Below are 12699 nucleotides of genomic sequence, written 5' to 3'. Positions count from 1 at the left end.
AGGGTACTCCTCGGCAATACCCTCCGTTTGGGGCTTAGGGTTAGCGGAATCCCGCAAGCCGACACGAGACATCGGTTCACGGACAAGCGGGGAGAGCGATTTACCCAGGTTCGGGGCCCTCGATGAGGTAAAACCCTTACGTCCTGCCTGTCTGTTCTTGATTATGATGATAATGGGTTACAATGGGGTGCCGAATAGTTCGGCTAAGATCTCGTCGAGAGGCTAAGTGCTATGGTGACCTAGCTCTAGATTTCCTGGTGTCTACGGTTGCTATGATTGATTCTGTCCCTCGGCAGCCCCTCTCCTGGCCTTTATATAGGAGGCCAGGTCTCAAGAGGTCTAACCGAGTACGACTAGGTTTACAACAGCTTTAGATCTAATCTTTCCTTGTTTGGCCGCTTTCTTGTCTTGACCGCCAAGAATTCGTCTGGTGCGCCGCCCAGGTGGCCCATCTTGCCTCCAGGTGTCTTCATGGGCCTCCAACTAATCGGCATAGGATAGGGCAATGTCGGTTACCCGAAGGGTAATGCCCAAGTCAGCCGGTTCCACACGTGTAGGTGACCCAAACTTATCCGGTGTAGGCAAGTTTCAAAAAAGCGGAGGAATTGCCTCTTTCTTAAGCACGGACTAGGCATATATATCAAGAAAACCTATTGTCATGGACGCACTACTATCAATCCATCTATTCTCTCCTGCTTCCCAGGTCGTAGCGGCCACACATGTAGGCGCGTTGCCTCTCACACTTGCCCTCACATATCCTCTTTCGTTCCCTGGTAGAAGAGTAGATCGACCTTGATCTATATGGAGAGGAAACGAGGGGGAATGAGCCAGCTGTTGGAGAAAGGCATTGTCCACGATTGGGCAACGAGAAGAGACACGAGGAGAACAAGTTTACTACATAGAGGAAGAGACCGGGGTCACGGCCGCCTAGAGGGAAGAGGTGGAGGGCGGCGCGGGAGGGGCTTCACCAGCGGCGAGAGAGAGGTGAGTGGTGGTAGTGGCGGTGGAGAGCTGCAATGGAGGGCGCCGCCTCTCTGATTTAGGTCGCGGCTACAGAGGACGGACCGGTGCACCTGCTTTTTTTCTCCGCTCATGGCTTAATGGGCCGTTCAGGCCCAAAGCTAAGCATTTGGTCACCGCCGCGCTTAGTTTTATGCCTAAGCGTATGATTCACACCTTTTTTTGTTGGATGTGGGATATATCATTTGTGTCGGTTAGTTCAAGCCACCAGAGCATTACTCAGGCATGAATCAACAATGACATACCCACGAAGGGCTGAGTGAAATTTATTAAAATCATTTGGTATCCTTTGAAAAGAATGTGAATTTTCTTGAATATTCAAATGAAACGACCCCACTTCAAAACCTTGCCCCCGGAAGAATTATGCCCTATGTCCGCCCCGTGAAACAACCATATATTGGCCGGTAATTCAACTAAACCATGCTAGCCATCTCAAAATAATATTACCGAGCTGTTCATAGCGATTCCACAACAAATTCATTGTTCGGAACAAAGAGCATGAAATTTGAAAGACGGCCAAAAATGCAAGGAAGAGTGCAAACCAAGGAAGCACCCGTGCCAACATGCTGTGCGGAGAACCACCACCTCGAGATTCCGTAGCACGCACCCGCATATCCCCTCCTCCCTTCCGTGCTCATCCCAAATCAAACCATATCCCAAGCGCGCCCCCGCAACTTACAAGCGGGCCCGACACATGAACGGTCCCACTTTCAGCGAGCAACCCTTACCCACGCGCGCGTAACTCGCCCAATCCCGTCTCCCTTCCCAGGAAGCCTAATCACGAGCACACGATTCCCCCAATTTCTAACCCTAGAACCGAACTCCGGAGGGCCACAGCCGCAACCGGAACAAAAAAAACGCATACCAGCCCGCCCAGCCCGGCCCCGAACCCTCGATCGCCGCGGCGGAGCACCGGCGAGGGCGCGCGAGAAGCTTTTGCGCCAAGGATTCAGCCATGGCGAGCGCGGATCTGCTGCGGAGGGAGGAGGAGTTCTACGAGTCCCTCTTCGATTCCGCCAAAGGTTAGCCTTATATTGTCTCAAATTCGCTGGATCTCGGTGCTAGTTTTGTCCAGAGTTTGTTGCCTAATGTGGCGTTTTTTCCCCTGGGAATTTATGTATTGCTGCTGACGCAGGCGGTTCCGGCAAGGCGCGTGGGCAGATGATTGAGAAGAAGATTGAAACCCTCGAGGACATGGCAACCAGGGTGAGGAGCCTGTCCGTAGATAATGTTGCTTTGTTCGATTATCCTCGTTATGGCAGATAGCCCGCGAATTCTGGTTCTTCTAGGTTGAGAAAAATGACATGTAGAACGATGCTCCCTCGTGGGCTTCTTGTGAGAAGCAATTGGAATTAACGCTAACTTACCATATTGTTCTTGTAAGGGAGAACACTCAATTGGGAACAAAAGTGTGATCCTTTTATGTGACAATAGTACCACATGAGAAGCAATTGGAATTAACATTAACTCACCATATTGGTCTAGGTTTAAAAAATGACATGTAAAACGATGCTCCATGAGAAGCAATTGGAATTAACATTGACTCACCATATTGGTCTTGTAAGGGGAAACACGCAACTGGTAACAAAAGTTTTATTATCCTTTAATGTGACAATATACATGTGTATGTGGTTAGGTGCAACTATCTACGATGGGGATGAATCATGTTAGCTTCTCTATTAATTATTAATACTCCACACATTGATGGTTTTGCATTGTTACGCAGGTCAGTAACCGGAGATCTCGCAGATGGCTGAATGACCGCCTGCTGATTGAGCTCGTCCCTCGGCTTCATGTTGAAGAAATCAAAGGCCTCTTTGCCCCTCCTCCATTTGGTGAGCTCTTGGGCCGCTCAAATTTTTCAACCAGATTTTGCAACCTGGCCATAGAATGTGCTGTCTAAGTAAATGGTTACTGAGTGCTCTACTTTTTTCTATTTAAACCTACGTGAGTTAGCTTAGGCATTTTATTTTGTGTTAACGGTAGGTAATCATCTTTTCTCTTCACCACATGCTCACTTCTTGACTTTTGTTGGCAGTATTATGACATTGACTGAACTTGTATGGATTCGTCACCATTTGACTGCTCTGTGCCACACTGTTTCCTTTATGTCATGTTTCCTTGAAGTGCTTATACGAAGTATCTCGTTTTAATTGCGCTGCCATTTTTAGAGCACCAGACATTATTCCTATGTATTTCTTATGTTGGAACATGTCAGACTGATATGTTCTCTGCATGCAGGCGAGGAAGCGCCCCTGTCAGCATTTTGCAGGACAAGTGCTGGTGAGTGGGATGCCTTCAGGACCATTGACATGGACGTTGAGGTATGTTGGGGACATGTGCTGTCTATCATTAATCTGCAATATATTAAACCCAAATGTACAAATGGCAGAGAGTAATAGAATCTGCTTATTTTACTGACATTATGTATGCAATTATTTCTAGATCCATGATACCCTGTAAGTTGTTTATTTGTAGGTAAGATTGATGCAACGCATGAAACAACCATCAGACAAACAGAAGAATCGTTTGAATGAAGATGAGTTAATTGTGTTGAATGCTTGGCGTCGTATAGATTGCCAAACAAGAGATGCTATGAAGAGAAACTTCCTACCTGAACTGCTTGAAATATATGAAGTATGATTCTGTTTCTACTTTCTTTAAACCTAGTCAGTTATGCTTTAAGTTCTGTTGTCAAAATGCTTAGAATATAAAATAAATGATGATGCTATCTGATTCGCTCAAAGTGTATGCTATCTAGCACACTGTAGATAAGTCATTCAGCAACTATATTGTTTGTAGTTTCAGAAGTCTGAGCACATGTAGATCAAATGAAGCATACAAACTGAAAGAAACTCAATCTGATAATTGTTTATCGAACTGTTGAGTTCATTAATAAAGATTAATTCATGCAAGGTGTACTTACTTTGACTTATTTAATTCTAGTGATATATTGATAAGTTCAAGCTATATAGTATGAGTAATGGATATGGACAACACTTATAGCAGTTTTAGCATTATTTCTTGTATAAAACAAGAAACATGCTTCTCTTCATTGGTTTGATCCTACATAGGGTTGATAAGCAAAAAGAAAAGAAAAGAAGTGCTCAATCCGTTGTGGATCTTCTATGTGGAGTCCACAAACTGCTCATTAGTTGTATATACTGTTTAATACCTTGTTGGCTTCAAGTGTTGCAGCAATTATAGACGTTGTGCAATAAATATATACTTGTCCATGTTTGTGTATTATTCAATGATTGTTTAAGTTTGCAAATTCTGTGTTTCACTTTTCCAGGAACGAGTCAGGGCCTTCATTGAAGATACTGTTGATAAAGATGTGCTTGTGCTCAGTGTCCAGGATCCGTTTCAGAGGTTGCTTCTACACGGTGTGTGTGAGGTAAATATTTATCGCAAGCTGTGTTATGAGACTCATCAATTTTCCTTATGAAATGGGAAAATCTCGGGCAAGGTTCCTGGGTTTAATAACGAGGTCTTTATCCGCAGTTCTATAATGTGACATCCATTACCACAGCCACTGTAAAAGATGGAAAGCCCTGGAAGACAACGACTATCAAGAAGCGTTCCGGCACAGGTGTTGCCCCCAGTATCACATTGGTCGGGTTCCTGAGAGCAAAGAAGAACGGGTCACATATGGATGCGTGAGGACCAGAAGCCTTCCGATTCCTTGGCCAATGCTCCATCAAGAAGGCAAACTTGCCTCTTTGGCTTTTCTTTAGGATATGTACACAAATGTAAATTACCACCATGTTTCAACTTATAACTTAAAACATGACAAGGCATTAAAGCACTTCAGTCAAGTACCTTTTTTGCGTGTTGCTGACATTGCTTACATCTTACCGTCAGCTTACTGGTGGTGTAACATTTTTTGACATTATTCATCCGATTCCAAAATAGATAGCATCATTCGTCAATCTTATAAGTACTCTTAGCTAACATTTTATAGCTCTAGGCTAAAGCTTTGCTAACCCTTCTTAGTTCTGATCCAGAAATAAGAAAGATATATTTACAACATGAGAATACTCAAACTGCAAGGATTTTTACTGCTGCACCATGAACCTAGTTTCTCTGGATGCTCTCTGATGAGAAAAAAGGGAAATACTGTGTTCTTGCACAAGCATTGCTTTTGCATTTTGTATGATCTTGCGTTAATTTAAACGATGTCTGTAACTTTAGCTAATTTATAAGAAAAATCAATCTGTGGACCACTGTGTATTTGTATGTATCGATTTGGTCGCCACTGCCATTGCAGCGCGCACCGTGACAGCCAGCACTAAGCATTTAGGAGGAACCACAGCCAGGATTATATAGACTTCCTAACAGTTACAAAGATCAAGATTTCAGTGGGTGGTAATAAAAATTAATCTGCAGATGTATTATGTATAGTTTCGATTTATTTCATCAGCTATCTCCATGGAAACATGTTTACTAGGACAACTGTGCACGCTTGCATCTGAAGCCTCCACATCCACACGAGACTTCATCACTTCAATCAAAGTCTGGGAACAATTCTTCTTCCGTGGTAAAGTCTAGCGGGTAGGCTCAGATCTTCCCAATGTGGATCATCAACCTTGGAGAAATATTTTTCAACGACCCCATCATGCACTTGACCAAGACTTGGTGGCATCCACTGCAGTTAACAGAAACACCAACACGGTTCAATTCAAGGTATAATAAAAACAAAAAAAGATCCAGTTGCCAGATGAAATAAGGTGTAATGAATTTACTGAGTTTCAGTGTAAATATGAAGTAGCATGACCTTTGGGTTTCGATCTTTATCTATCAGTATAGCCCTGCCTCCCTGCAATTGTAACATGATTTTAGATGTATTGATCTCGAACAAACAAGACCGCTGCTGAAGATGTTGATGCTACCTCAAAGCCGTCTCTGGTGAAGTCACCACGTATCACATGGCAAATCATTCTGTATTCTTGACGCAAGCATTGGCCGACAGTTTGCAGTCTCCCTTCTCTTATCTGAAATCACAAGCAGATAAAATAAGTAATACATCAGTTAAGCTGGCCACACTTGAAATTTTGACACACAATGCCATAACACCAAAAAATAATATTGGTGTTGAGTATAGTTACAAAAAACCCGCACCCATGCGTGGGTGTACAAATTCCACTCTCAAAACCCATATACGGAGTACAAAAACAGTTTATGCACAACCAATACTGAATATTTAGTTTGAAAAAATGTAAAAAATTCTTGGATGAAGCTATGTCATATCTTGTTAACCTGCAAAATTTTAACAAAAATATGACCATTTGTGCCGTGTGCAAAAAAGAGTGGTGAATCGTATCAAATACTCTTCACTTATCTCTTGTATTTTTGTATCATCCAAGAAAGCAGTATTTTTCCAAAATCTGGAATTGCAGCATGCAATATGGGTTTCACATGTAATACGCTGCCGCATTTGAGTTACCCACAATCTAGTTGCTATATAAAGATAGTTGTGCAGATTGCAGAGAACCACATATATACTATACAGATGGTGCGACTCCACACAATTTCAAGTAGATTTTTGAAGCTCAAATGCCTGAACTCATAATTGGTCCATGAGACTAAAATAACTACATCGATAGTCCTAACAGCAGTAGAGATATTTAGTATATACGGAACTATTCAAGGGTCAAATGATCTTTTTTCGATAAAGAGGGTCAAATGATCTAAACAAGCATTTATTAATAGCGAATAGCATAGCATGCCAAAACAATTAAACAACCGATTTGCATTACGAGGATAATGTTTAGGAAGTGCTTGAAAGATACCGATGCAAGAGAGATTTTCAGACTAGTGGGAGAAGCCTTCCGCAATGATTGAACTGCGACAGTAACCCATTCATCAGCCAGACTTGGAGCTTCTTGTTCCTGACATGATAGGTACCAAATTTAGCAGGACAAAACAGATAAGCCCAGAAAAGCCACAAGCCCACAACTAACTCCATGGAAACTCACAAGAGCGGATATGATTTCTTCCACTGTTCTTTTGGAGAAGCATTTGTTGACGATTTCCAGCCTTGGAGCACAAAAAGGAAAAAAGAAAGGAAATAACAAAGAGGAATCAGGACATAATTGGTCGGAGCATCAATGGATCATGCAGCTCATTGCAAAAACAGTCATATGAGAAATCAGATGATTCCGTGGACTATATATGGCCTTAATTGCACACAAACATGGACTTCGGCTGGTATCTACTACGGAATTTAGGACCAAATTAAAAAAATAATAACATAAGCAAAAGCTTAAACGATCTATCTGGGTTATTCATGCAACGTTATCTTACATCAATTGGAACCAAGGTTTTTGAGTCTTTGTATAGTTGCCGATTAATTGCCAAGTCATTTTCTCAAAAATCAAGGCGACTCACGACTATTTAGCGACTTTTGTTGACTAATCGCCGAGTAGCAGGGCTGGCGACTCGACTTGGCTTGGCGACTCAAAAACCTTGATTGGAACGGAATGTTAAGGAACATCATGGACATACAAGCCAACAGATTGCAAAGCCATAGAGCTGCTAAAGATAGAAGCAGCTATCTCATATGTTTTGACCAATCAGCCAGACAATACGAGTAAGATAACACAGAAATTTGTGTGAGACTTTTCATGGCATATTGCCAAAATAAGTCGGGGACATCTCATGTACGCACAGGAAAGAGCAGGAGTAAAACAGTTTCTCTTTACCTCATCAATAGTATAAAGTACACTTGCCTCTCACCTATTCAGAGCACTACTTCCTTTCAGGGATGGCTGATGTGCAAATTGATCGATAATTCCACATATAGAAAACGGATCAGAAGTGTCCACCTTTTTAAGTGATTCTTCAAGCAACGACATCCTCTGGAAAAAAAATGTACTAGGAATTATATTGTAATGCTGGCACACATAACTGAAAAGAAGTAGGTCAACTGACATTAAATCTAAATCATCAGCCAACCTACATTCAAATGGACAAAATGAGTTGCTAGGCCACATGCAAGCATTTCCGTACCATCCAATGTTGCACCAGTAAGACCAACATATTCTCCTGGATAAAGACGTCATTGACAATTTAGTGAAAAATTGTCTCCCAAGATAGTTCTGCAACCAACTAAATAGGGCGTATAACCAATTGACCATCAATCCCTAACATTGAACAGACATTCAGAACTTTGGATACATATATTTCCACAATCATGTATCATAAAGATTTAAATTTATTTTTCCACTTGATAAACTGATAATACTCCCATTACTACCTGAAGCATACGTCTTTCATAATTGGGATTTTACAGGTCAATCACATAATAAACAACATTGTTCAAAACAAAATAAGCACATGGTTCACTGAAAATTGTTAGAGAGAGTTCAGGGATGCATAACTGTCCATGGATGTGGATATAGCGCCGCTCAACATAGTTATTTTAAGTGCAACCTATGAAAATTACTCAGCAAGGTAAAGGAAAATCAACGCAACAGTACATAAGAATACATTGTTTTTGCAGAGCAAACTGGTACAGCTATGCGTGAAAAAATCATTTGAATAACAATAGTGTGAGAAAAAAGTCACCATAGAACCCAGGTAGTCTAGAAAGAAAATAAGAAGCCCCTGTGTCTGGAAAGAGTCCCAATAACGTATCTGGCATTGCAAAAACCTGCATAAGGGTATTTATTGCATTAGGACTGGTCTTGCATTGCGAGAGCTTTTAGGAAGACGAGTAGCTCTCGAGTACGTTTCTGTTTCAGCCACTCCAAATGAGCGCGTTTCACATTCAAATAGATGAACAGGCATTTTTGGTACATGGAAGCTTGCTTGTTATCCATAAAATACACCAAGCAAAATATCACATGCTCCTAAGTATAAAACTAGTACGAGCATAGACAGAGCCCACATAATGGCAAGTTGATTAGATGATTAAAGATCGAGCTCTTCGTCATAAATTAATAGTTCTGATTAAGTAATTACTGCAGGCCAACATGTAATACAATCTTCATAATTTAATATCTGACATGTAGGCATTGTGGTGCAATACCAGCAACAGTACATGCATATGAGTGTACATGCATATAATACCATCATAAAAAGAAATGAGAGAGTGAACTCAAATAACACAATATGCCGTCATTACACAGTTAAAGTCCACAGCATGTGCGAGAACCCCAAACAAGCAGATCTTAAGCTGCCTCGTGACATTTTAACATATTTGTGCACTCCAAATACATCCCAACTAAAATATGTAACTATATAAGCAACAAGCGAAGCAAAAAAAATCAATTTGAGTATGATCCATAGAATATACCGTGTTCTCTGTGGCAACCCGAAACCTTCCGTGTATAGAAAGACCAGCACCTCCGCCCATGACGATTCCAGTAAGCAGAGAAACCTACGATTGAATGTTGTAGCATTTAGTAGTTACAAGAATGATTACATGGACAATGAATTTCAAAGGATGCAGCTCACCTGTGGTTTTCTATAAGTTGCAATGATATAGTTTAACAAATATTCAGTACGGAAAAAATCAGCACCATATTTCCAGCCACCTGATTTCAGAGAACATGCAGTAAAGTTAATCAAATATCAGGAGTAACGATGAATACATATATATGCTACATGTTATCAGTTTGAATTTGTGTTGGATAAATAAAGGTGATAAATGTCAAAGTAATCAGCTTGAAATACTTTGATATCACTGACGCAAGCTTTAGCAGAAAGTACCCTTATTTATAGACTGGGCAACTTCAACGACATCACCTCCAGCACAAAATGCCCTTCCATTCCCCTGAACAAGTGAAGATTAAATCCCATGAGAAACATGGATATCGGAAACTATATCAATCTTAGAGAGCTAAAAAAAAGGATTGCAGGAAAAATAATGAGCACAAATACCAATAGCAACAGCAAATAATGATCATCCCAAGTACTAGCTCCCTCCGCCCAATAAAGAATGCCTTAACTTTGTCTAAATTTAGATGTATCTAGACATGATAGACATCCTTGTTGGATGGAGGGAGTACTAAATGTGAAATCGTTACAAGAAGCCAATAATTCATGCTTCAAGTCAGCAAGGAGTGCGAATGGAAAAATGAGTGCAAGGCGCCGCAAACAACCGTCAGGAGCACCATACTTGTTTTACCAGAGTCAAACATTTCAAATCAGCGAGTAGTGACAGCTCTGCACACAGGTTGGCATCCATAAAAAAAGTTTCATACAAATATTACAATTATAAAGAGTTCAAGTGGATTGATAGCACAACTTCTTTAAGACACTTCTAATTCTTTTGACATTCATATGAAAAACTTCATGCAATGTTACAATTACAAGGAGTTTGACTGGATTGACATCACAAGGATGTGGGTCTAGTACTGCCACTAGCAAGGAGTGCTCCAAAACAGACTAAGCACAGCAAATTGTTACTTACTGCTTGATTTTGGGAAAAAATGATTACGTAACTGATGCTCACAGTTACTGCTGTGTTATGAGTAATTTATATTTCTAGCTACATGTTAATAGACAGCACGCAAATATTCGAAGTGTAAGAGCATCTCCACCGGCGCTCCCAATAGCTTTATTGGGATCCTAGTGAGAGAAAGTGCCCACACCGACGCTCCCCAAAAAGTGTCGGCATGTTCTGGAGCCCCATAAAAGCGCTGGCGCGCCCGAAAGGATCCCTATGCGAAGGGCTTCAATCGGGGTCGCCGGTGCCTCTTCAACAACAACTCCACGTTGAATTCCTAGAGTTTGGAGCTTTTTATGGGGCTCGGTGGGGGTACCGGTGTGGGAACAACATCCCCAAATAGAGAATGTTGTGCCGGCGCCCCCCATAAGGTAGTGCCGGCGCCCCTGCCAGCGCCTATTTGGGGGACGGCCGGTGGAGATGCTCTAACCACCCGAAAAAACAAGAAACACAGGCTATATTTAAGAACTCAAACAAATATTAAATGATAATAAACACAGAGTGCTATCCATTACCTTCACAATCAACATTTTAACTGCATTGTCTTCCTCGTAAGAAGTGAAACACTTCATGAGTTCTGTAACCTGAAGATGAATGCAAAAGATTTCACCTCAACCTTTCTGAACGCACGTGTGGCTACTATTGCCATATGATCTAGTAGCAGTAAAATTCTCATTAAATCTTGCTTGCAGACATACCATTGCAGAGGAGAGGGCATTCAACTGCCTTGGCCTATTCAAGATCAATGTCCGTGTAGAGCCATTTGCTTCCACCAGTACCTGGCAAGAAGAGTGCGGAAAAACAGCTCGTTATTTTCTGGTGAAATCAATCGGAGATACTTAACAGATGAACCGTTGAGTGCAAGACAAAGACATCATCAAGGAAAAGGGTACATGTCCTACATTTGACAATGGGATGAATTATTGTAAGGAACACAACACACCATAGTTTCCCGCAAATATCACGCGAGTATAGACCAATCAAAGTAGACACAGAAACAGAACCAAACCCGCCCAATGATGCTACACTATTTGGTGACTATGACCACATTTGAGCTCTTCGTTCTGACAAAACATTTCCTTGACTGGGCTAGAAAAACAAAATATGGGATAGGGAACAATCATAACTCAAAATAGCGTGTTTATAGTCTCCCCGCACAAATTTTAGTCCATATAGCTAATCAACAATTAATTCCTGTGTTAACTTGTACAAACTAGACATACATCACACAAGACCTAATGGAATCAAACGAACCTTTTTGTTTTGTTTTTGAAGCGAGGCAAAAGACTTGTCATTTTCAAGAAGAGACTTGGTCAGTTTATTAGCTGCAAACTTGCCAAACACCGGTATAAACACCCTCGCTGACCGCAATGGAACACAAGCGCCGTGAGAGCACACCTAACCACCATGGCTACCCACAGAACCAGGGTCATCGTCGAGGTTGTCCACCAGCGTCATCGTATTACTCTTCAGCGACTTCAACTTTCCCGAAGAAACGACGAACAAGAAAGACCTCGCCGTGGCGGCACCCTGAAGCTCTAGCCGACCTATGCCGCGCCACGCGTGGTCCGAGCCTCCTCCACCGAAGCCTACAGCGAAGGACGACTGGGAGAAGGGGGGGGGGGGTGTGCACGATCTAGGCATCGCCTGGGAGAGACGACTTCGGGGGTCATTTTCAATTTTTGGTCCTGGAGTACTATAATCAACCGAACTGCAGCTACCAGCCACCGCATAGTAGCGGCAAGACAGTGAAAGCATCAAGAATCTATAGAAAATTGGAAACGAACTATGAAGCTAAGCTACCCGACCGACCGAGCACAGACGAGTCAGACTCAGAGGACGGGCGGATTGAGACCGGGCGGGCATAGAAACTGGGGGAGGAGGAGCGGCGAACCTGATCGGAGTCGGCGCTCGCCGGCGAGGCCATCTCGTCGGTTGGTGGTGGTCCTAGCGGAGCGAAGCGCGCCTGGAGCTGTGGAGTCAGTTTAGTTGGCCAGGAAAGGGATCACACCGACGCTGGGTTGCCAACTCACTGATTGGTGGGTAAACCGGGCTTCCTCTGTTCCTCGTCCCTATGTGTAGAGCGTCAAGGTTCGAGTATAAACGCAAGAAGAAACGCATGCTGACATGGATGAATAGAGAGACTAAGCGGAAGGCCGGAAGGAGACATGAGGAGAACGACGACGCCGACGAGCTGGTGTGACGAGCAATATCTCGCCAGGACC

At 42.4% G+C, this 12699-nt stretch overlaps 2 protein-coding genes across 3 annotated transcripts; one reads left to right on the top strand and one right to left on the bottom strand.

Moving 5' to 3' along the window:
• The first annotated feature begins 1897 nt into the window (after nucleotides 1-1897).
• On the top strand, nucleotides 1898-4843 carry LOC124655498. Its single transcript, XM_047194379.1, has 7 exons — nucleotides 1898-2042; nucleotides 2156-2226; nucleotides 2747-2855; nucleotides 3262-3344; nucleotides 3499-3657; nucleotides 4316-4417; nucleotides 4525-4843. Exons 1-7 carry the CDS (start codon nucleotides 1976-1978, stop codon nucleotides 4681-4683), a joined length of 750 nt encoding a protein of 249 aa, XP_047050335.1. The 5' UTR covers nucleotides 1898-1975; the 3' UTR covers nucleotides 4684-4843.
• A 475-nt stretch (nucleotides 4844-5318) lies between these two features.
• Nucleotides 5319-12653, bottom strand: LOC124652447 (3-hydroxyisobutyryl-CoA hydrolase 1-like). 2 transcript variants are annotated; one of them, XM_047191461.1, is made up of 14 exons: nucleotides 12369-12653; nucleotides 11173-11253; nucleotides 10990-11058; nucleotides 9736-9799; nucleotides 9481-9560; nucleotides 9320-9403; nucleotides 8590-8674; nucleotides 7982-8067; nucleotides 7759-7880; nucleotides 6999-7059; nucleotides 6813-6911; nucleotides 5913-6014; nucleotides 5766-5839; nucleotides 5319-5668 (listed from the first exon to the last, which is right to left on the bottom strand). In XM_047191461.1, exons 1-14 carry the CDS (start codon nucleotides 12399-12401, stop codon nucleotides 5581-5583), a joined length of 1128 nt encoding a protein of 375 aa, XP_047047417.1. In that variant the 5' UTR covers nucleotides 12402-12653; the 3' UTR covers nucleotides 5319-5580. The 2 variants fall into 2 exon arrangements, with proteins under 2 accessions (XP_047047417.1, XP_047047416.1); XM_047191460.1 differs by having other exon boundaries at nucleotides 5798-5839; nucleotides 12369-12648.
• Nucleotides 12654-12699: the final 46 nt, after the last annotated feature.

The sequence above is a fragment of the Lolium rigidum genome, chromosome 5 (assembly GCF_022539505.1).
Source record: "Lolium rigidum isolate FL_2022 chromosome 5, APGP_CSIRO_Lrig_0.1, whole genome shotgun sequence".
In the NCBI taxonomy this organism is placed as follows: Eukaryota; Viridiplantae; Streptophyta; class Magnoliopsida; order Poales; family Poaceae; genus Lolium; species Lolium rigidum.
This window is presented reverse-complemented; position numbering and strand designations above follow the sequence as displayed.